General features: G+C 39.6%; 1 protein-coding gene across 2 annotated transcripts in view; it reads left to right on the top strand.

Annotated features, from left to right (window-relative positions):
* The first annotated feature begins 2,444 nt into the window (after nucleotides 1-2,444).
* The window catches only part of agla (amylo-alpha-1, 6-glucosidase, 4-alpha-glucanotransferase a), a 38,250-nt gene continuing 15,809 nt past the window's right edge, over nucleotides 2,445-24,885 (top strand). Inside the window, exons 1-15 of one of the 2 annotated variants that reach the window (XM_030751477.1) lie at nucleotides 2,445-2,543; nucleotides 7,189-7,317; nucleotides 8,057-8,267; nucleotides 10,636-10,805; nucleotides 11,246-11,449; nucleotides 13,888-14,069; nucleotides 15,309-15,420; nucleotides 15,645-15,771; nucleotides 17,690-17,792; nucleotides 19,011-19,108; nucleotides 19,675-19,814; nucleotides 19,954-20,141; nucleotides 21,686-21,809; nucleotides 22,998-23,161; nucleotides 23,244-23,345. In XM_030751477.1, coding sequence (XP_030607337.1) covers nucleotides 7,230-7,317; nucleotides 8,057-8,267; nucleotides 10,636-10,805; nucleotides 11,246-11,449; nucleotides 13,888-14,069; nucleotides 15,309-15,420; nucleotides 15,645-15,771; nucleotides 17,690-17,792; nucleotides 19,011-19,108; nucleotides 19,675-19,814; nucleotides 19,954-20,141; nucleotides 21,686-21,809; nucleotides 22,998-23,161; nucleotides 23,244-23,345 — 2,013 coding nt within the window. In that variant the 5' untranslated portion in view covers nucleotides 2,445-2,543; nucleotides 7,189-7,229. Of the gene's footprint in view, nucleotides 2,544-7,188; nucleotides 7,318-8,056; nucleotides 8,268-10,635; nucleotides 10,806-11,245; nucleotides 11,450-13,887; nucleotides 14,070-15,308; nucleotides 15,421-15,644; nucleotides 15,772-17,689; nucleotides 17,793-19,010; nucleotides 19,109-19,674; nucleotides 19,815-19,953; nucleotides 20,142-21,251; nucleotides 21,376-21,685; nucleotides 21,810-22,997; nucleotides 23,162-23,243; nucleotides 23,346-24,885 lie in introns of both variants that reach the window. The other variant, XM_030751478.1, reaches the window with a different exon arrangement.

The raw sequence follows: 24,885 nt of genomic DNA, 5'->3' as shown, positions 1-24,885 counted from the left end.
AAGGAGTACACCTGCAACATCCTCACATCGTATGAGAGTTCATTTGCTAAGAGTCCCAACAATTTTAGATCCACTGGACTCTGTAGTTTTCTCTGCACTCCCCCCCCCCTCCCCATGTTTAGCCCCATGTTCTTAAATTGCTGTCTGTCTGTGTGGTGCCTAAAAACTCCTATCCTTAAAACCGGGTCTTGAAGCAAGATTGCTTCAAGACCTGGTTTTAAGGATATGATTCCTTCATTATTATTCAATACCATGTGCCAACACAATACAGAACAGCTAGCTAAACTCTACTTCCACAGAGGTCGATTATCTTGTTAATAGTGTTGCATCCTCACTGTCTCCCTCACTGCACCTTGTAGACCCCATTCCTACAGGGCTGCTCAAAGAAGTTTCACCATTAATTAATGCTTCAATCTTAAATATGATCAAACTATCTTCATTAACAGGCTACATACCACAGGCCTTTTATTCTGGATTTAGCACTAGTGAAGGTTATGAATGATCGTCTTGTGGCTCTGACACTGGACTCATCTCTGCTTGTCCTGCCAGACCTCAGTGCACAATGTTTCACTACACAGATTAGAGCACGCTGTAGGCATTAAAGGTACTGGGTGTTCTCTCCATTATTGCAGGGCCTTTACATTTTAAAGGTTTACAGCCTCCTCCAGAGGTCATATCAATAGGTATGGAAATATTGACAGCTGAGGTAAACAGCAGTCTGACAGCCTACACTCACTACAGATGAGTAGCAGCCAGAGCTGTTTGTCCTACAGCGGCCACCGTAGGTAGAATTAAACACCTGAATTTGGAGGGTAATAAAAACAGATATCAGTTGACTGACTGCAATCTGCAACTCTGACATCTAATGGTGACATTTTACACACTATACCTTTAAAACATGACTTTCACATACTGTTCATCTGCTGTAGATAGTTTTTTTTAGGCCTGCCACTTATTCTTTTCTTCTCCACTTGTCCAGTTTCCTCAAACTTTTAATGAGACACCACACATCATGCTGAGGTATGGCACGTTTTCAGCTAATAACTCTTTGGGAATCACCCTGTTAATGCTAAAATACTATTTTATGTCCGTGAAACTGTTAGCTTTGACATTTTTAGAGATTCAGCTAAAGAAATGGGAACAAACTGTGTTTTTGTGACAGGCTGGTAGTAACAAAGTGCCTAAAGATACAATTTAAAATTGGTTTGCTCACTTGTTTGTAGACATGTAGACACAACACTGAGTTAGGTGGATTTTTAATGCTTGAATAATTCATCTGTCAGCAGTAAGTGGGTTTACAAAGTGGTCTACTAAAATGGTGAGGCTGAAAACAGTGTGAAAACAGACAATCACAAAACAAACAAAAAAACAGACAAACAAACAAAACAAAACTGAAAGACCTTCTGAAAGCCTATAGAACTATTGCTCAAGCCCACCTTGAAAATAATAAACAAAGTCTGGCTTCTTGGAAGAAAAATTAAAAGAAGGGGTCGAGACTTTTGCGCAGCGTTATATGTAAAATGAAACATGCTTTTACAGTAGTCCAGATTTTTTTTTTTTTTTGGTTTTCTTAAATAAAATTTTAAGATTAGGACATTTCCTTACCACCTTTCATGTTTTCATATATATATATATATATATATATATATATATATATATATATATATTTTTTTTTTTTTTTTTTTTTTATATTTATTTATTTATTTATTTTTTGAGAAACTTTATTTATTTGGTTACAAACACAAATAGAATAAAGTAGAAACAGACATCAGCATGAACATAAATAACAACAAAATACAAAACATGGCAAGTAAGAATTGTACAGTAATCAAAGTCATATTTTGATTATTATCAGTCAGCATCAATCAAAGATAAGTTTTGAAGATGCAGCAATGTGAGTTCTGCTTTCTTATTAGTGGTTAACTTTAAAGTGTTTACATATGAGTGGAAGTCTACTAAGAAAACATAAAGTTTGGGAGGATCTGGAGGATCTTGCCTTATGTATATGAAATTCCCTAAGAGGAGCATTAAATTAATAATGAAGCTCAAAATTGTATCTCTACGTTCAAACTTGACTATATCATCCTTAGGTCTGATTTGGATAGTGCGTTTAATTTTATCTTTAACAAATTCCTCCATGTCCCTCCAAAACCTACAAAGCAAGAGAGCAGTTACAAAATAAATGTATTATAGTTTCTGACTTAACTTGACAGAAGGTACAGTTTTCATCCAGATCCCTAAACAGTGATAGCTTTTTGTTACAAGGGTAAATGTTGTGCAAAAAATTTGAAGTTAAGCTCTCTTATTTTGTTTGAAACACAATACTGAAAGTGAACCATCCACGCTTTCCTCCATGTTTATATATTTGTGTGTGTGTGTTTTTCGCATCATTACGGTAAACGCAACAGAGTAATAAATTCAGCCCCCAGCCTGTAAGCCACGCCTTTTTCCTTCAGCTGCTGTCCATCCAGGAAAACAGAGCTGTCAGTCCGTGAGCTATTCAGCTACTGTGACGGACCGGACATACAACCGACAGGTGAACGGTATGCACATTTAAACCTTTTTTCTCAATGTCTGCTGGTATTATTAGATATTATTATGATGCTGCCAACTAGCAGATGCTAGCTCGAAGATAAATTACCAGCTATGTTGACACTTGTTTGGCTAACGGTTACAGTCTTACCTACAACATGACAGTGGTTTACTCAGTTTTAGTCCCTAATGTGGTTAAACGGATTGTCAGCTGCTTTGCTGGTAAACATTCAAAATTACATTTTAATCTGTATTTTGAACGTTCCCTTGCTGAGCTCGTTAACTTGCAAATGCCACTTTATTAAATTTTTAGCCCTTTTCTGAAGCTCGAAGTCTTTATGGTGCATTATTTTCCGCAGTGAAATTCTAACTTGACAGTACCGCCCCACTACAGTGCACTCCGCTACTGGCTGACAGGATGAAGCCCCCCAAAATTCAGTTACTTTGTTGAAACTGGGTCTTTTCTTTAATCACACGTATGCCCAAATGTTCATCGGTTACTGAAAATTAACCCGGTGGTTTGCATCGTGTTGCATAGGAAGTGGTACTGTTCTTGTTAGCAAGGCAGCATCAAACCAGGTCTCTTTTGAATGGATTTCGGAGTGCAGCCACAAGCAGGACGCTAGCTTTGCAGACTCCTGCGCCTCCGTGTGAATGCTTATTAACTAGATGTGATTGTACGTCTCTGATTGTCACTTTGTAACCGTGTCAACCCAATGTACCGAGTGAGCTGAAACAGTGTTGGGGGTTTTAAAAATAGTGTGGACATTAACGGCTGGATTCCTGACCTTGTCCTGGTCGCACCGAAGCACTGCGCAGACTCAGAAGGAGGGGTTAGTGGGGTTCAGTGACTTCGGATGCATTAACCTGCTCTAGTTATTACAGAACTGATTGCTGAGCTCTCACAGCTGAAGAACAAGATTTTTGTCCTGAGTGTAAGTCTGGGCCACTCTGTAAAGGAATGCATTGCACTAATACCTGAATCATCATCATCTTAAAAACATTTGTTAGGTAGAAACACTAAGACCCACTATATGCATATACTGTCTCTTAGAACATGCTGCAGGTATGCCAGATTTTTAATGGCCATTCTATTCTAATCAGTTACATTTTATACTCTAGATCTGATCGCTAATAAGTGTTGTGCCCAGTGAAATGTTCTTTTAAAATATATATACTTCTCAAAAAAAAAAAATGGAACACTTTGGAGACACATCAGATCTCAATTTGGGGTGGGGGTGGGGGGGTCATGCTAGATATCTATACTGCACTGGGTAATGTGCTAGGAATGAAAGGATGCCACATTGTTTGATGGAAATGAAAATTATCAACCTACAGAGGACTGAATTAGAAAACACCCCAAAAACGAACGGTGAGAAAATGATGCAGCAAGCTAATCTCGTTTGCTGAAACTTCAGTGCAGCAACTTTAAATGTCACTCAGTAGTTTGTGTGGTCCTCGTGTGCTTGTATGCATGCCTGACAACGTCAGGGTATGTCCTAATGAGATGATGGAGGATGTCCTGGAGGATCTTTTCACAGATTACCAGTCAGTGTTCGAAATTCCTTCATCCTCCAGAAACTCCCTGCATACTCTCACCACATTGGGGTGGACATCGTCGTGCACCAGGAGGAACCCAGGTGGTTCTAAAAATTCTGGTATTCTATGGCAAATGCCAGTCAGGCTCCACGGTGCCGGGCAGGGAGTGCAGAGTGTTGGGAACCTCAGGCCACCCTTGCAAAACTTATTTCTGGTCAGTCTTTTCAGAGACATTCACACCAGTAGCTGCTGGAGGTCATTTTGTAGCTCTGCAGTGCTCATCCTGTTCCTCCTTGCACAAAGGAGCAGATACAGTTCTGCTGATGGGTTTACGACCTTCTACGGTCCTGTCCAGCTCTTGCAAAGAGAGTGACTGACTGTCTCTTGGAATCTCCTCCATGCTCTGAGACTGTGCTGGGAGACACAGCAACCCTTCTGGCAATGGTTTGCCATCATGGAGGAGCTGGACTACCTGTGCAACCTCTGTAGGGTCCAGGTATCACCTCAGGCTACCAGCAGTGACACTGACCCTGGCCAAATGCAAGAAAAGGGGAAAATGTGAGTGTCCTCCACCTGTAAATCCATTCCTGTTTTGGGGGTTGTCTCATTGTTGCTCCTCTAGTGCACCTGTTGGTAATTTCATGAACACCAGAGCAGCTGAAACTGATTAACAACCCCCTCTAATACTTACTGACCAGATCAATATCACAGAAGTTTAATTGACTAGATGCTGCACTCTGATTAAAAGTGTTCCTTTCATTTTTTTTTTGAGCAGTGTATTTTTTCCCAAAAACAAAGTTCCCTGTTAATCATTAGATTATCGACTGAAGAGTTTGTCTAAATCATTGTTGCTGGTGTCTGTTTGCATTAATTACTTACTGTACAGTATGTAAGAGGACTTCCTCACATTGTGTAAGACTGGTTTGCATAAAGCATGTCTCAATAAACCACTGCCTGAAGTCTTTTTTTTTTTTTTTTTTAACTGCATTATCCTTTTGCTGTCATCGTGCCAATTGCCAGTGTAACCAGAATGACCATGGGTAATGTAGTGCCATCCACCCACTGTAAGGCTAAATGCTAACTGTGCAGTGGCACAGACAGAACAGTGGAGTTGTGTATGTGCAGGAGGGAGACAGAGACAATAGGGAGTTTATTCCCTACCTCCAACATGAAATTTTCATTCAGTTTTATTGATACAGTGCCAGTTCACAGCAGCAGCTGTCTCAAGGTGCTTTATCAAGACAATATTTGCACCATATGTAGACTCTTGGAGAGAGCGATTTGAGGAAAATGACAGAGTTGAAGGTGTTGACTTGGCCTCCAAACTCCGCAGATCTGTACCCGATCAAGCAACTATGGGATGGGCTTGAAAAACGAGTCAGATCCACGGAACCCACAGGTCACAAGTCTTTCAGGACTTGAAGGACATGTTGCTAATATCTTACTGTCCCCCTGTGCCATCTTGGAATCTCTGTGCTCCTGACTTTTGTAATGCTACACGCTACAAAAATTAGGAAGTGCAAAAACCAAAATGACACCAAAGTACGTGTTAGCAGCCTTAGCAGAGGGAGGAGAAACAGCATCTGGTTCATGGGGTCTAAACTGTCGGCAGTCACTTACTGCAAAGGATTTTCATCCACATGTTTAAAAAATAATCCTTATGAATATGATAGTAAATTTTCCAATTACTTTTGAGACTCTGAAAATTAATTCCTAAACAGTAAAGCAAAATTTTTGTTAAACCCCTGAAAGCTGAAAGTCTGCACTTCTGTCACATCTTAATTGTTTAATTAAAAATACATCATGGCAGCATATAAAAAAAGCGGTTAAATGACAAAAACTCTGTCATTCTCCAAATACTTTTGGACATAACTGTATATGTGTGTGTGCCATTAACCTTCAGACCAGCTCTCAGGATCCTGGTCAAAGTTCTGTGTGTGCCTCTACTACTGTAATTTGGTGTTTTTGATCATGATGGCAGACAGTACTGTCCAGATTTGGTTGAATGTCTTTAATTTGTTACCTGTCTAGTGTCTGTAGGTTTAAGGAGCTCACGGAACATTTAAAAAAGTCATCTGGTCTTCACTGGGTAAGAGTTTGATACCTGCCACGGTTTGATCCAGTAATATTAACATGAGAATTCCCAAAACATGTTGCATTTTTATTCATAAGTTAATTACCACAGTGGTAGTCGAGGACTACACTCTGAAACACGAGGTTGTGATCTTTGAGAGGGTCGCTGTAGGGATGCGCTGACGTATTGGCCAAGTACTGGAAGATGCTGGCCCTTCTGACTGATATTGGCACATCGGAAAATAAGATATCATTTAAAGTTGTCTGGTATATAACTGTTCATTTATTAATTTGATATTTTTTATACAAACAATTGCTGCATTTCCCAGGAGGAAAGAGGGGAGGAGCTAACAACAAAAAACTAATGAAGATCCTGGAAAAACATCATCTGCTATTGGCCAAATTGTTATATTAAACATTGATATCAGCCGAGTTTCACAGTTGTCACAGAGAATCATGTGTTCATATGAACATTAAAACAGGTTTTGCTTGTTGTGATCATTCCTCTGGATCTGTTTGTTTGTTTGTTTAAAAAAAAAAAGATCTGTTCCTTGACCTCCAAGACCTCCTGCCACGCAACAAAAGTTTATCTGAAGTTAAGTTGAGGCTCGAAGCAGAAAGCTACTAGATGGGAAACAATTTTTTTTTTAAGCTTAAAAGTGGAAAAGACGCACTTGAGCAAATTAGTAAACTGGTGTACTGTGTATTCTGTCCCCTCACACTTAAATTAAGCTGCTTATGGATAGAAAGTGTTAATATGGCTTCCATCCTGACGAGGCTTTAAATGTAAAAGTCTGCAGAATTTTGAACCTCAGTCTGCTGCCATGTCACTGCAATGTTTAAGAACTTTTTGGTCCTTAAACCAGAGTTTTGAGCCTGAATTTTTCCATTAGTATCACCCAGGGGCAATTGGATGGCAGTGCCGGTATGGCAAATCTAGTTCCAATAGTAAGATTACTGCTGATTAAACAGGCATGCGTGTGATTGATTAGAAAATGTGTTTCATGGAGCATGTAGTAACCTGCCTCTTTCTTGTCCTGACAGGAGGCCAGGGATCAGTATAAATCTGAAAAGATTCTCATAATATGTTGCCTCAACACCTGAAGCAGATCAGAGTCCTCATGCTCAACAAGAAGGAGAACTTAGAGAGGACTCTGCTCAGACTCGAGCAAGGTAATGACTTGATTATATTACTGTATCTATTTCAATATTCAAAATACAACAGAACTGGCAATAACTACTATAAACAAGCCTGTATTTAATATGATTTTTAATATTATGCAATAGGATTGTGCTGCAGTGGCCCTTCTACTGTTTTAAGGCTGCTGGACTCAGAGCACATAAATGTTGGACAGCAGTTTTATTGAAATATAAGGGGAGAAGAATGAAAGTCATGGCTGGATTGTTGGAACTATGAAAATGAAGAAAAAAACATCTGTATTGGCAGAATGACGGGCATTGCATAATTGTTAGCAAACTGGATACAGTTACAGCCTATATTATTTTGGCTAAAGGTTAAAATGCATGTTGGCTTGGCTGAAAGAGTTGGGGATATATATATGTACCACTTGACATTTACAGGACTCTGAACCTGATAGGGATTTTGTTGGCTGTTATTTTTATAGACAATCAGGTCATGGTCCTAACTCTGGAGGACCGAGAACACCAACAGTTTTTGCCTAATAACACTTTGCATGAGGCATCTCCAAGTTTTGAGTTAATGCCCGTTCATACTAAGTGACTCCGTGCATCTGGGTGTAGCAGAGAAAGCAAGTTTAGTACTGCAGGAAGTGAAGGAATCGTTTTAAGCCTGTTGAGACATGAAGCAGTTGTGCAAATTACATTTTAAATGAGGGTGAAGTGTAATAACATGCATAGTTTGTCCTTTTGTGTTGCACTTTTGTGTCCCCAGGGTTTGAGCTGCAGTTCCGCCTCGGCCCGAGCCTTCAGGGGAGGAAGGTGATGGTGTACACCAACTACCCGCTCGAAAAACAGCCGTTTGACCGAAACAGCTTCCACGCTCTGTCATGGAACTACCCGACAGGAAAGGAGGAAGACTCTGATAAGTTCTGCACTCTGGACCTCAAGTTGGCCGGCTCCTATCAGTACTACTTCGGATATGCGTAAGACCCTCCTGACAGTGGATCACGTTTGACTTCAGGGTTTAATTGTCAAAACTGAATTCAGGAAAATACAGTGGATTCATGAAGTAACAGTTTAATAATTATATTGGAACCATATCTGCTCACAGTAAAGTAAAGCCTGTGAAATTTAAATTTAATTGTAGAACTCAGTAAGTTGTTCAAGAAATGAGAACTTTGTGAAACCACTGTAAATGCAAAAAAAACATCACAGCCTGATGAAGATGTCAGTCAGAAATGTCTGTCCAGTTGTGGAATAACATGCCGAGTGGCTCTGGTGGGAATCAATCCAGGGATCATCCAGTGTCACCATCAATATTTTTCCAGTTCAAAGCAGTCCGTTCTCATTTGCTCTCAGAGTCCTTGTTCCAAATGTGCAGTTTCGCTCATCCGCTCAACCATTCGAGTACTTTCAGATTCAGAGCAAATATCAAGAATATTGCATTTATTTATTGCATTGATTTAACTGGAGATGGGTATGAGTTTGATTATAAAATATATAAATATTTTATAATGCCTGTAGTTATAATTTACCCAATTTTTCATTAGATGAAGTTGAACATTTGTTTTTTTTACTTTTTTTTTTTTTAATCTATTCAGCTGTAACCTGACAGGGACAAGTGTAGGTATCTGAAACTGCATCTTACTGGATTCTCCACATTTTTATCTACACTTTCTTACAGGCCTGTGATATTTGTTGCCCAGATGGCAGCAAACTGAGGCAGACCTGCCCTGAGACCAGTGTTTTATGAAATAAACAGTTTTTAATTTAGACTTTTTCTGTTTGTTTAATAGAGAGTTTAATTATTTCTGCCATTACTAGATAAGAATGCTAAATGAGGTTTACAGAAAAATTTGGTATAGTATAATTTGATCTAACGTCAGCCTTCATGTCTTACAACCATAACAGAGATGTTTTACTGAGTTACTGCAAAGTTTTGTCAGGATAGGCATGTTTATAAGAAATGTCTAAGCTTTTATAGATTTTAAATATTTCAATATAGTTTTGGAAGGATGAATAAGGACTACAGATCAGAACAAAATTATGACTATGAAATGTTGTTTGACATAATTTAATGACTGACTGTCATGACTTAAACACAGCTACAGGCCACTGTAACCGCATTTAAGTCACTTTAAAAGGATGTTAGTAATTTCAGCCTCATCTTCACTCAACTTTTCACACCATCGCAGAGATCCCAACTGTGACAAACACATCAGTGTGACCAGTTACAGCTTGATTGTTGATCAGTGTGTTCTGAGGCTAAAGCTTTGTACAGATATTTAATCAGTGACTGCTGCAGTAAGCTAAATGTTTCCAGTGTAAGGAAAGGGTCTGACAGCTACAGTACTGTATAGAGTTGCACAGGTAGAAAGCTGGAGACTATATTTGTTATTCTGAGCTGATTTAAAAAAATCCCCATCTCCACCCACATAGATTAATTGTTTTTTTTTATTTATTTTTTTTTAAAGCCCTGGAGGTTGCTTCATGAATTGTCACTTGATTTATATCATCAAAGTGACATGTGGTCCATGGGTCTTTGCTTTTCCACCTTAGTTTTCAAAAATGTATCATACTGTAAATATCATTATTGAATAGGAAAAAAAAATACCGAAAAACATTTTCAGTGATTTCAGTTTGCAGGCAGCAGCATTTATTAATGCAAACTTCCTAATTCGGTGTGACTATTGCCACAAGGTTCTAGCAGCATTATGGTGCAGTAGTAATGAATAGCACAAGTCAGATGTTTTTTTTTTTGGGGGGGGGGCACTTTATTAATAAGTAATTTAAGCTTGTAACTCTCGGAGCCTGCATAATATTTTCAAATTGAAACTGAAAAATATTCCACCTGGGATGTTGAGGTTTTTTTTGTTTTGCTTTTTTAACCAGTTGCCTGTAGCCTCTTGTCCACCATGTAATCACATCAGTAATGTCTGTTAGCTGTCCTGCTCTTCCTGTCACGTAGTCTAACTAGTGAATGCCCCAGCAATGATCGGTTCAGTCATTTGCCCACTTTTGGGTTGTGCGTGATCAGTTACTAGTGTCTCCTCCTCCCTTTTTTGGTACTAAATCGTCTGATATTGACACGTGGCTCTCGCTCTCAGATGTGCCTGGGCTTGTCTCATTGTTCTGTGCATTAAGGAATGTAAATGCACAGTATTGCTATATCAGTTATATTATGACATTTTCATATTGCATAAAAATTTACCGGTATCGGATCCCAATTTCAAACTCATAGTTTAGCCCTTTTTCAAATTTTCCAGAAGCAGTACCAGAGCAGAGCATTTCCTCAACCTTGTGCATTATCAGCTTGGACCTCATGTGTTGAAAATGAGCTTTTCCCCACAGAGACGCAGAGCGTTTGGGAGGAGGCTACATTGTGGTCGACCCAGTTCTTCATGTCGGTGCTGACAACCACACTCTGCCATTAGACTGCATCACCATCCAGACCTACTTGTCCAAATGTCTGGGACACTTGGACGACTGGCCAGATAGACTGAGAGTGGCCAAGGAGTCAGGTAGGTGTAGCCTGTGTAGATCCCACATTAACTTTTCTGGTTCACTTGTTTTCATTCTCATTGTGTCCAGTTATGGACATGGAAAAACTCACCTACAAAATAAAAATGCTGCTATGGAAATCAGTGTTTGCTCACATTGCCTACAGACAACAGAATATTACAAGTTCTCACATTTAGCCAGAAACATAGCAAAGATATTACAGAGTAAGGGTCAGTGTCTACACCAGCTTCTTTTTCAGAAAAACAAAGTTAATGCTGTGAACTCAGTGACCCTCTGGCTAAAACTCAGTCACAGACAGGATGTGTTTGTTTGCTTCAGTCATCTGAATGTGCTGTCTTGAATCAGTCCTGTGGGTCTGTATGAGTGTGTGGCTGTGCAAGTATTACACTACATAGTGGGGTGTAGAGGGATTAATGGTGCATGTGGCTTTCTCTTCCAGGATACAACATGATCCACTTCACTCCACTGCAGACTCTAGGAGAGTCCAGGTCCTGCTACTCCTTAGCTGACCAGCTGAGCGTCAACCCTGAGTTCAGCCCACAGGGTTGTAGCTACACCTGGACAGATGTGGGGGTGCTGCTGGAGAAGCTAAAGACAGAATGGAACATGCTGTGCATTACAGATGTGGTGTATAATCACACTGGTGAGTCAGAACAGGATGAGTGTATGTGTGGTTTATTTAGTTTTTTGACAGGGGGTTTGTTTGGTTTTAATATTATGTCAAATGTTGATTTGCCTCTTTGACACCTGAGCCTTAGAATATCGTAGGAGCCATGAGCCTGCTCGGACCTCTGCGCTCCAAGCTTTCGTTCATGTGCTCTGCAAATAGACACACAAACAGTCTTCTGACTGCAGCAATGCAACATCCTGCAGAAGATTCCAGGTTAGCTGGTACCCACCTCTAACCAAGTAAAAAGGTGCAAGTTAGCCACAGCAGCTAACTTCACCAGGAGCAAAGACCGTTAGAGCAGAGTGCTAACTCGGCTAATAAAGAGGACAAAGGAAACCCCGCCTTCCTGTGGGACAGCAGCTGAAGTGGATCACGACCCTTCAATGACTGAACCACAGAGTGGTAAACCACCTGGGCACAACAGAGCTTTTCATAACACATGGCTCAGAATATGGACTTCTAGGAGAACTCAACATATGTGCAACAAGTTGTACCATTCCTTTAATAGCTATCATTTTTTGTGTGTGAGTGTGTGTGTTCTTGACTTTTACACCTCTTGGTTTATATTAGTTATGCTGCACACACCCAAGATCTTGCATGCTAACTAACAACTTTCAGAATTTATCTGGCAAAATGAGCACACTTTTTCTTTGGTAAAACATCTACGCACACAGTGAGGAAATTCAAGGATCCCACAACACATGCCCTTCAACTGCATGTTACAGAACAGACACACACTCCTACAGGTGCGCACTCTTGCACACATATACAGTCATCCTCTTAGTCTTTAATTAGACCTATACACTATTTGTAATATATAAATCACATGCGTGTTAGTAATAAATGATCACCCAGCAGTGAACTGTTGCAGTCCTTATATTTTGAGTTGTTCATTGTATGGACAGCTGCAAACATATACTCATATTTTACTTCTATTTTAAATCTCAGAAATGAAACTGAGATGATCAGAAGCAGGCGGGCTCCTCAGAGAGATCATGAACCTTATTCTATAAAGCAATCTGTTTACATCATTTTATCTGACAGAGGCAAGAGATGCATGCAAAATGCACCAGAGTGAGATTGATGTCTAAATCTCAGGTTTGACAGGACTTGGCTGTTGACTGATTATTGACTGATTACTTCATCATTCTGAGGCAACAAAAAGCAGTAAAGGGGGGAAAAAAAAGGTGGGAAAATATTAGGCTGCTGTAGCTTTGTCATCTTTGGAGCACAACAGGTGAACAGTGGGCCATTCATGTTGTGAAAAAAGTGTTGAAACAAATGTTGAAACATTTGCTTGCTGATGTTGAAACATTGGCAAACATTTCAGTATTTGCTTGCTGATTTCTGTTTTGGTAGCTGATCAGTACTGACGCTTGGTGCCATGCACAAAACCTCTGTGTCCCCTGACTGGTTGACAAGGGGTTCCTGGGAGTTGCTGGCTGTCGCTGAGTGAAGTTGATCTCAGAGAGGGTGCGGTCTAAAAACGTTGGTTGCTTTGGTTGCTAGGCGATTGCTGTAATCACCTGTAACCTGCATGGAAGATGCTGACTTGTCTGCAAACACTCACTAATTACTGAGTGGTATTAAAACTTGAAAGTGTGACACAAATCAGGCTTGTTTTGTGTTGTACTTTTCACAATTTCACTACCACTTGGAGAGCAGTTGGTGAGTGTTTGCAGTTAATGATTTATTTATTTAATTTCTTCTCTCCCCCAAATTGATTGTGGTCTCAGGCTGCCTGATGGGTGAGTGCGTAAAGTGCATGCAGGTTAAGGTTCGCCTGTGCTCACTCGCTCTCGCTGTACATCGTCTGAATTAGATTTCAGTTGAAGTCTGCATAGAATCAGGAGTCAAATATGATTGAAAACATGCTTTAAAAGTTTACTGACTTCACTTTTACTTTTAATCTTGTACAGTAGCTTTTTATAGCACAGTTGCTTTACAGTTATTATAAAGGTCCTTTTTCAGAGTGAGTCTGGATCATTTCACAATCCTCAGTCCATAAAACCAATTTCCAGACACATCTTTAGCTTAAGACACAAACCTCTGTGCTAAGATAGGACAGTGCACAGCACAGAGAACTCTGTGTAACCCTTTACCCCCCTCATCTCATCCTCTCCCCTAGAAAAGGTCAAGTAGTAAAATGAGCCTGATCTAAAGGTTAAACGCAGACTGGTATTTATGCCTGACTCACTGTGAGGCTATTAATAGATCTCTCAAAAGCTAAATAAAATATTTATGAAGTAATTAAATCTCAATTTTAACTTTTTGTTTTCGTGGGTTGTTTTGGTTTGGGTTTTGTTTTAGTTTGGGTTTTTTTTTTGTTTTTTGTTACAGCAACTTATTCTGTATTAATTGTACCCAGCACAGTTTAATGACATGTTTTGTGCTCCTATGTTCCTGTACAGCTGCTAACAGCATGTGGATAAGAGAGCATCCAGAATGTGGATATAACCTGGTGAACTCTCCTCACCTGCGCCCGGCCTGGGTTTTAGACAGAGCCCTCTGGCATTTAACCACCAGGGTAGCAGAGGGACGCTACAAAGCTAAAGGACTTCCTCCTGAGATCGCCAACGAAGGCCATCTGAATGTGAGTGCTGGGTTCCCACATTATCTTGATTTTTGCCATTGGCCTGTGTCATTTTTACCAATGCAGATGTGGGTAAAATTCAGCCCTCCTAAAAGCATAACTAAAAACTTGATCTACACCCTCATTAACAAATGACACGAGTTATATTTTTATTCAGTGGATTACTTACTCAATAGCTCAGGACAGATTTTTATTTATATATATATATATATATATATATATATATATATATATATATATATATATATATATATATATATATATATATATATATATATATATATATATATATATATATATATATATATATATATATATATATATATTAAATAAATAAATAAGAAATTTCTAGAAACTATTTGAATTAAAAAAAAATTTATTTTTACATGTTAATTTTGTAAAAAGTACAGGTTTATTTTTCTAGCATAGTAGCTAATTCTATTTTTATATGTAATTTTATATTTGTGATTATTTTATCACTTAGCTATTAATTTGTATATTGTTGTTTGCTTGTTTCCAACCACTACCAACTGGCATCTCAACAAAAAAACCCAAAAACTAACAAGCAAACATGCCAAGTTTACCTTGTAAGCTGTAACTTGGCTGTGCTGCATACACTGCAGACTGGACAGTATTTACTCAGCTGCAAAGTTCAATGAACTGACAGACTTCAGCATTTCATTTTTGGGACTGTTGGTAACATTAGCCAGTAAAAGCTGACTCAGGATCTGTTTTGATCATCAAATCTAAACTAAGGGGCCTCCATAAATCTAATGCTCTGCTTGTATTGTTTGTTTGTTTTTTTTTGTTTTTTTTTTAATATAAATTTTTATTCATAGACCCATGTTGCTTGGTATCGAGTATTTTGCAGATGGAAGATTCAGTCCACAGCAGGTCTTCATAAATTTGGTTCACAGTATTGTTTTACAAAAATTATCTTCAAGTAATTGTGACCTTTAAGTAAACGGGGGTAGTTATTTGAGTTATTTAGTGAAATTATTCAAATCTGTGACGCCACATTAAAAAAACCCTCAAAACAGTAAATTACAGATAAATCATATTGCATTGTGTTTTTACAGATGTCAGAATAGCTGATTGTGGACGGCAAATTTTATTTTGTTTTTTTTTTTGGTTTATTTTTGTTTTTTCCAGCAGCATTTTGAAGGCTTCAGAAACGCAGTGAGAATCACTTCTGTGTGTGTGTGTGTGTGTGTGTGTGTGTGTTTCCTTCTGTTTCAGGCCGTCCGTAGTGTGATGTGGCAGGACGTGTTCCCTCAAATCAAACTGTGGGAGTTCTACCAGATCAAGGTGGACAGCGCTGTGGATCAGTTTAGGACGCTGCTACAAAATGGTGTGTAAATTGACAATGAAGAGAAGTCCCGCTGCAGTGTGGTGTTGGGTTTATTAAAAACAAACTTCAGAAACTGGTCAACATATTAAAGTGTGGCCTTACTTAGAAATGTTCCCTCCTCTGTAAACACCTGTATTTATTCTAATAGCAGTGTGGATGAGAGACCCTGTAAAAACCCTGTTAAAATACATTCTGTATAATTCACATATCCTCTCTGTTATTAGGTACAAAGCCAGACCATAATAAGACTGGAGGGAAGAAGGGCCTAAAGATAATCGAGGATCCACAATATCATCGTTATGGCAACACCGTAGACATGGACTCTGCTCTGGAGACATTTGTTCCTCACAGGTGAGACTCAAAATCCACAACATATCGTTGTAGACATGGTAATATGTTGGACTATAACCATAGTCCATTCAATGTGTAAACACTGCTAACCCCATACTAGTAGGCAACAGAAATGCCAGTCCTTTAGATTAATTATCAATATATCATTAACATCCATTCTCTTCCGCTTATCCTGTTCAGGGGGGGTGGAGCCTATCCCAGCTGACATAGGGCAACCTGTACAGGGTACACCCTGAGTTCCTGAGTTCTTATTTTCTTGCATATTTGTCACACATTTCAGATCATCAAACAAATTTTAATATTAGACAAAGATAACCTGAGTTACTGCAAAATGTGTGTTTTTTTTTTTTTTTTTTTTTTTTTTGTTTGTTTGTTTTTTAAATGAGTTCGTTTTTTAAGGGATAAAACCTATCCAAACAACTTACAGCGGAGTAGGCTAAAAGATCTCAAAAAACAACACATCATGTCATGATCTAAAGAAACTCAAAAACACATGAGATACAGTCACAGACATCTGTCAGTCTAGAAAGGGTTACAAAGCCATTTCTAAAGCTTTGGGACTCCAGCAAACCACGGTGAGAGCCATTATCCACATATGGAAAAAACGGACAAATTCTGCTCTCTGCTTGAGCTTCAGGGTACAAGCCATCAGCTTGAACCCTTCAGGATTTTCTGGCACACTGTAGTTATGTTTTTTTTTTGTTTTTTTTTTTGTCCATTTAAAAAAACAAAAAACAAAAAACTGTGTATTTTGGATTTACTCGTTTTATCGTTTAATATTAAAATTTGTTTGATCTGAAACATTTAAGTGTGACAAATATGGAAAAAGTTGAGAAATCAGGATCAAATTCTTTTTCACAGCTCTGTTCATGGCCAATTAAGTTGGCTGTGAGATGTTAAGCAGACACCTGCCACAAGGGGCAGCTGCAGCAGGACATGCTTAAAAATGCAAAGTGGAAAGGAAGAGTGATGACCGCTCTGCTAATCACTGTGTGTTTTGAAAATGAACAGTTGTATGTAGGCTGTGTAAGAGTAAACTGATAACTACCTGACCAGAGCCATGTGTAACCTTATCCTGCACAGGTGTGTGTGTGTGTGTGTGAGTGCGAGTGTGTGTGTGGACGCTGGGAGTGATAAAAGCAGCCTTCTTTCCATGCATGCTAGCATTAGCCACATTCAGCTAACTAATGTGAAATGGTGTGTGTGCAGTGTTATACATGGTACAGCCTGCCACACATATCAGATCCATACATCCATGTCCTGTAGCCCTGTGAGGCCTGGCAACCCGTCCAGGGTGTGTGGAAGCCTGTTCTGAAAGCTGACCTGATATGACTGGTCCCTTTTGAAGCCATCTGATAAATTATTTAAGTCTTAATGTTAATTTTCTCTTATTGGCTTGAAAATGAGTTCAGTCAGGATCACATAGTCAAAAGAAAACTGCTGTTTCCGTGTGCAGTAAGGCCCTCCCCGCCCTTCGACGCTCACCTGGACTAGCATCGAGGTGCATCTGTCAGAATTGGAATCGTATGCTTAAAACTGGAAACTGAAAGAACTGCTTTGTGTGACATCTCTGAATCGTACCACAAAGACAGAAGCTTAGATATTCAGCATAATCACCACAATACACAGTAAATCGGCTGGTTCTTATATAGTGCTTTTCTACTCTACATGAGCACTCTAAGCGCATCATTCACTCACACATTCATACAAGCACTTTCTATATCTAAGAGCTTTCTGTCCAGCACTCTCACACAATCACACTCCAAATGCATCAGGAGCAACTCGGGGTTCAGTATCCTGCCCAAGGATACTAGAGTAGGCAGGGCTGTTCTTACATTATCTTTGAGTATAGTTAATGTACAGTGTGTATACCTGTATGTACAGCAGTGTGTGTGATCCATGTTGCCTCCCTCTGTAGCTTCTCCCCTGGGCACATCGAGGAGTGCTGCGGTTGGCTGAAGCAGAAACTGAACGACCTGAATGCAGAGCAGTATGACATCATCCACCAGCATCAGGAGCAGGTAAGGCTGAGTGTAATGTGGCATCAAAACATGACAAGCCAGCCTGTGCCTCAACATGGAGCACATCAGTGAACTTCTGCAGGTCACCAGTAGGACTCTCAGGTCTTCTGATCAGTGTTTTATTGTCCAGCCCCAAATCTAGACTAAAAACTAAAGCAGTGGTAATGCTAAGAACTTTTTTCCATGAGTTTTTTTTTTCTTTTATCAGTGGACTCATGAATCTCTTCTGAAACATGAATCTAAATGAAAATTATGAGTCCAGATTTTCTAAGGCAAACTGAAAGAATAACCAGAGAATCATCATACTCTTATGCAGAGCTCTGCTGTGCATATTGGAGCTTTTCTGGCTGTGTCCAAGATGCCTTGAAAACAAAGATGTTCTGAAATGAAGCAATGAAAGAAATGCATGTGTCTAATAAATTATTTTGTATCTTTAAGAACAGCATAACTCACTACTGGTAAGCAGCAGAGATACCTTCTTGTTCATATTTCACAACAACCAAGGGTAGGCATGGAGAGCGGAGAGTCAGAGCTCATCTTGTTAAAATAATACAGTCAAACACTGATAAATAACAATTCTGATTATAGCAAAATTTAGATATGGCATCATTTGAGTAGAATTTAATTTTGTCGTTTTTCCTTTTTTGTTATACCTTGTGGTGACTTTTTTTTTTTTTTCTTAAATCTTGAAAAGACCTATGTACAGTTATATTTTATTTACAGTACCAGTCAATACTTTTGACTGGTACTGTAAATAAAACTTTTCTTGTGCTGTAGGCAAGCCCACAAGTTAGTATCACCAACTTTCCCTTGTCAAAAACCCAAAGGGATTTTTCCTCTGGCTTCTTGCACAAAATAAAATCTGTGGGAAATGAAAATTTATGAGACTTGCATTTTTCTTTCTTTCACAAAATAAGTAGCATAAATAAAATGCGAACGTCAGGCTACAGAAATAACACCACATACACATGACGACTGCATCACCATCAACAAGCTCCTGTGTTCACTGTGGGGACACTAAATGTTCCCTGATAATTTCTGCTCTTTTAGCCAATTTATGCCTGACGTGTTTCTGTGACGTGTAAAAATCCTCAACAGTCCAGACTGAGGTTACTTATACACTTTATGTTTTAGAATAAAAATCTTAAAATGACACATTTAGATTTTTTTTTTTTTTCTTCTCATTTTACTTTTTGTTCTCCTCCTTTGTCCTACCAGGCTGTCAACTGCCTTATTGGAAACATAGTCTATGAACGTCTCGCTGACCACGGTCCCAAGCTGGGTCCTGTTACCAGGAAAAACCCAATGGTCACCAGGTAAGGGATTTAATGAGAAAGGGAAAAGAAATATAGTAGATATAGGGATAGTAAAATGTTGAACACTTGACATTATTCATAAGACATTATGTTAATACACATGCTGGGGCAGTTGTAGCTCAAGAGGTAGAGCAGGTCATCTACTGATCAGAAGGGTGGTGGTTTGACCCTCCAACCTGCATGTCAGTGTATTCTTAGCATCCCTGATTTGCCACCGATTCAGCCATCAGAGTGTGAGTGTGTGAACGTCGGGTTAAAAGTGCTTAAGCATATAAAAAAACAGTCTGAATGGGAGTATGAGGCTTGTTGTAAGAAAGCGCTCCGAGTGCGCAAATTGAGTATTAAAAAAAAAAAAAAAGTTATATCATGTTGATGGATGACAAAACTAATTTTGACTCTTAGCTGAAAAGGATCGATCATCTAACCATTACCAGGTTTTTATGCATATTCTACAATAAATGGCTACACTGTATCCATATTGCTTGGACAGCAGGAACATGATAGTGCCAGGGAGGGGTGAAAGAAGGCTGGTTGTTGGTGGAGCTGATTGGTTCTTTCTGTGTCAGGTATTTCACCTTCCCATATCAGGACATGACTCTGGAGGAGGAGATGCAGCTGCTGGACCAGCCAGACAAGATGTGCCACTTCCTGGCTCACAATGGTTGGGTGATGGGCGATGATCCACTGCGCAACTTTGCCGAGCCGGGTAAACATGACAATTAACCAGCAGCAAAAATAGTATAGAGAGAGGCATACATTCCTGCAGTGTAAGCACATTTGAGGTTGTAGGTTATATGAAGGTATAAATGACTGTACCAGTACTGACCTGCTTTTGTGCTTCATAGGCTCCAATGTGTACATTCGCCGGGAGCTGATCTGCTGGGGTGACAGTGTCAAACTCCGCTATGGCAACAGGCCTGAGGACTGCCCGTATCTGTGGAGTCACATGAAGAAATATACGGAAATCACAGCCAAATATTTCAGCGGAGTCCGTCTGGACAACTGCCATTCAACACCATTACATGTTGCTGAGGTACTGTCACATCTCACTGTCATACAGTTATGTAAATACCCAGAGCAGAAAATTTATTGCAATCCAGGACACCATTTTTCTAGATTTATTAGAGTTGAAGTTAATAGTTGTTGAAACAGGTTGTTGTTCTTTTTTGTTTGTTTGTTTTTTTTTAAAGCTCCATTTCATTGCAAAGATCTTGTTCTGGCTTACATATTTCTAAACCTAGTCGTCATATTTTCTGAGCATCTTAATGCTGATTAGGTATGTGGGCCTGACCTCAGTCTGAAGCAGGACTGGTTAACTCGACAAGCAGAGACTGTTGCACAAAGAAATCCTGAGTGAATGCAAAATACCGTTTGTAAAAGTAATTCTTAAATCAGGAACATTTTCCATCATTGAAATCACTGACGTAAATAAAAAAAAACTGCCTCTGAGCATTAAAGTCAGTTGCGCTGCATTTAAAATGGCAACAGCGGCATTTAAACACGTGATAACTGGAGAACAGCTCTTCCTAGCTGTCTTTGTCATGCTTTGCAAAGACTTTTAGAAGGATAGCCACTTGTAGCTATATTTCCAGAGCTTGTCCATTTACGGGCAGTGTCTGGCCCTGTGGCTCTCTGGTGTCCCAGCTTAGAAATGGCTTTATACCTTTCCCAGAGAGATGTGCCTTAACCGTCTTCATCTCTTCCTCTAACTTCAGTTGATTTTTGGCTACTTTCAGGAGCCAACTTGGTGCTTAATAATAAATCTCGGCTGACATGAATTGGCCTCGACGTGTGTTTAGTCCAGGTGCTGGTTATCAGTGTAGGGTGATAGTTTTTGGGATTTAGTAAACATAACATTTAGTTTCAGTGCAGGTTTCATTTAGGAACACTCCTAAAGGGGTTAATGCTTCACTGCACAGTTTCTAACTTGCACCTTAAGTGACATATATTTTATTAAGGGTGAATTTAAGCACACTGTTAATAGAGGATTGATTGTTTGGTATGCGTACATGTTCCTGTTTTTTTATTGCATTTGTTAAAATGTCACGTGACACTGCAGACTGGTGTTCCAGTATGTTGCTGTATCCCTGCTGTGACAGCCTCTCCTCTCCTTTCTGTGACGCTGCTCTATCTTTTTGTCCAGGCCATGTTAGATGCAGCCAGAGTGGTCAGACCCAATCTGTATGTGATAGCTGAACTCTTTACAGGCAGCGAGCTCATTGACAATGTGTTTGTTAACCGGCTGGGAATTAGCAGCCTTATACGAGGTACTCAACTCCTATACGAGCTAAATTTGTGATTTTTGTCTTTCTTCTCCTTCCACTGCATTGTTCTGCATTTTGCTCATCCATACCCAAACATCTCTTCTCTATACTGCTTTTCTCTCTGTGTGTTCTTTGACTACACGACTGCATGATTTGGTTATCTTGGCACCTGCTATCACTAACTGACTGAATCCCCTTCACATTAATTTTCCTCCTCCCCTTTCTTCCCCTCAATCTTTTTTATGCATGCCTTCTAACCCTTCCTCCTTCCACCCTCCTCTTGCACTGGTCTTGCCATGCTGTGTTTGGTCAGTTCATGCTGGATGTGGCCAGAAGAGTGAATCCTGACCTGTATGTTGTGGCTGAACTGTTCACTGGCAGCGAGGAGCTGGATAATATCTTTGTTACCAAACTAGGGATTACATCACTCATACGAGGTAAAGTACTGTATGTGTTCAATACTTACACCCACAAATACACTATATTCAATAACTTTTTTTCTTCATTAATGTTTTGATATTTTTTTTTATAATTTCCACGCATTCAGAATTGGTATCAGAGTAGCTGGGACTCATCATAACTCTAACATTTTATAATCTTTCTTGGTTCCTGCTAAAACGCCCAGACGTCTGCTTGAGTATAAAACACATCAAAAGAACTGGGTGGTGAATAATAACTTTGAGCCTCAGCATTTGAGACCTCAATAATGGTGTCAGTGCAGTATGTAATAACAAAGTCCTGGTTCTCAGGCTGTTACAGTAGAACTGACTGAAATCTGCTGTAAATGCTTAAAATGGACTTGTGACCACTTCTGGGTGTTCCAGAGAAGATGACCTTGAATGGGAGATCAGACTAATTGAAATCATTCAGGTCTGTTCATGGAGCTGTTTGTTTAAAACCCAGTGTGTACCAAGAAGTATAAAGTGAAGAACTACATGACCTAGATATACTCGGTCTTCAGCTTTCAGTAGTTGACAGTTTCTGATGGAACACATTCTTGGTACTAAAAAAAAAACTATTACTTGTTAAGGAAGTGCCTTTTTAAATATGCAGTGAGGTCCAAAAATCCAGTCTACATTGAAAACCTGTGTTAGAGAGCATGATACTACATGTAACTCCACCCTGACCAAGAAGAAGCAGTACTCCATTCTTCAGAGATGTGCTCCACTTTCTGGTTTCCATCATTTTGAGGAGAGGTTCAGGAAAAGTGTCGTGAAAGTTTATCAGAAAACGCACTTTCAAAGCTAAACAGACCAAAGAGTGACGACTGTAATGCACGTTCCTCCGGTTATCTGACCCCAGTTTCAGAATATCCTTTTAAAGAGTCTACTTTTCATTCAAATGGTTCTGGTATTTGTACTCAAAGTTTGCATTGAACTTGAAACAAATGGAAAATAGAAATGGCTTCATTGGGAGTCTCAGATTTTTGGACCCTACTGTAGGTAAGCTCTTCCTCAGCTCTCAAACATTAAACCCCTACATCACCAGAGCAGACTGTGACCAGAAGTGGTCAAAGTTTAAATGTGTGACGTGACCTGTAGTGGTGCAGCATGGACTGGTGTGTGAGGTCCTCCCCTGTCTTACCAGCTTGATTTTACCCCCCCCCCCCCCCCTCCTGTCATTAGAGGCCATGTCAGCCGGTGACAGCCACGAGGAGGGCCGACTGGTCTATCGTTATGGAGGTGAGCCAGTAGGAGCCTTTGTTCAGCCCAGTCTCCGCCCACTGATGCCCTCTATTGCACATGCCATGTTCCTCGATGTAACTCATGACAACGAGTGTCCTATCCAGGTGAGTTCAGCTCACAGCGGGCTTGTATGAGTGAAGCTGTCAGGTATGTGACTGCTACTTTTTGGTGTCTTTGTTTTTACAGCTCCGGTCAGCATTCGACTCTCTGCCCAGCTCTGCTATTGTCTCCATGGCCTGCTGTGCTACTGGCTCCACCAGAGGATATGATGAACTAGTGCCACATCAGGTTATTTATGAACACACACACCATGCTTATTGTCATCTGACAACATTTTGCTGAATACTACAAAACAGTCTCCAAGAGTCATATTTAATTAAATGTAGCCAGTTGGTAACTTAGTTTTTTTTTCTCCAAATGAAAGGCTAGGTGCAGTAGTCCAGGTGTTAGTAGTGAGCTGATTTGTTCCAAACTCCTTCCACTTATGCAGTCAGTGAAGCCGTATAGTTCATGTTATGCATTTGAAACCTAACTTTTAATGTCCATATTTTATAAGTCATCTGACAATATCAAGTGCACATTATTGGCTATTTATTCACAAGTAGAATGGTCACTTGGAAAGAAAGTAATAAAATGTATTTTCTACTTTTTATTCGCAAGGAGCTTCTCAGTCACACAGCAGAGCAGCTGGAACAAAAGCTGTGTCTGCAGTGGGAGAGCCAGCCGAAAATCTGTCTGTGCTCCCTATAGATTTTTGGAAAAAGTTGCTGGGGGGGGGGGGTCATGTATACAATACTATGGTAAAGTCTTGAGCCACCCCTCATTTCTTTGTTTCCAGTTCAGTTTTTGTGCCGCCTGCTGAGAGACAGGGAGACGCTTGGGGATCACTTTTCTGTCATCTTTCCATCCTTCTGTCTGTCCGTCACACTTTCTACCTCCTCTTATACTTTGATCATTAATCTCTGTATTTCCTATATACAGAGTCAATAAAATATTATATTATATTGTCAATAAAATATTGACAATATTTTATTGTCAATATTAAATAAAATAAACTTCATGTATAAAGTATAGACAGTTCTACGCAACATCTGAAGAACAATTATTTACTGTAAAAAGCTGTTTGTAAATATTAACTGCTGAGCTCAACATTTAATCGCTTAATGTTCAAAAACTATTTAGACTGATTTTTTAGGGCCCGAGCACGAACTGTGCGAAGGCCCTATTGTAATTGCTTCGTTTATTATTATTATTATTTTTTTTTTTTTTTTTTTTTTTATTATTCAGGCAAATGAATTGGCTTTTTGGGGGCTTTATCATATTCAAAAACTCATGAAACTTTGCACATGCGTCACACCTGGTGAAAATTTAAGTATTTTAATGGGCTCGGGCAAGGGCGCGCCCAAATGGCTCGCTAGCGCCCCCTAAACTGGAGCCCCACCGCTGTGTTTCACGTACATGAATGAAACTTCATACACATGTATATCATGTCCAGGCGCACAAAAAATCCTCTTGGAGCCATGCCCTAAACCCAACAGGAAGTCCGCCATTTTGAATTAATTATGCAAATTTGGCGATTTGCAGCCCTCACACTTTTTCTAATAACTCAGAGGTTTTAGACGTTATCATCTTCATATTTGGTTTGTCTAACCTACACCCCCAGGGGAATCTAAATCTCGAAAATGGTGAGTTTTTGCCAAGGGGGAGGGGTCCTTATGCCCCTTTGAACTTTGATCATTCGCCATGAAATTTTGATTGCCTCTCATTCATACCTACATGATCCAATGTGCATCAAACTTCTCCAGTAGGATGAGGGTGCCCCCCTGAA

This window comes from Archocentrus centrarchus, chromosome 17 (genome assembly GCF_007364275.1).
Source record: "Archocentrus centrarchus isolate MPI-CPG fArcCen1 chromosome 17, fArcCen1, whole genome shotgun sequence".
NCBI classification, from domain to species: Eukaryota; Metazoa; Chordata; class Actinopteri; order Cichliformes; family Cichlidae; genus Archocentrus; species Archocentrus centrarchus.
Note: the sequence above shows the minus strand (reverse complement) of the source record. Positions and strands in the feature narration are given on the sequence as shown.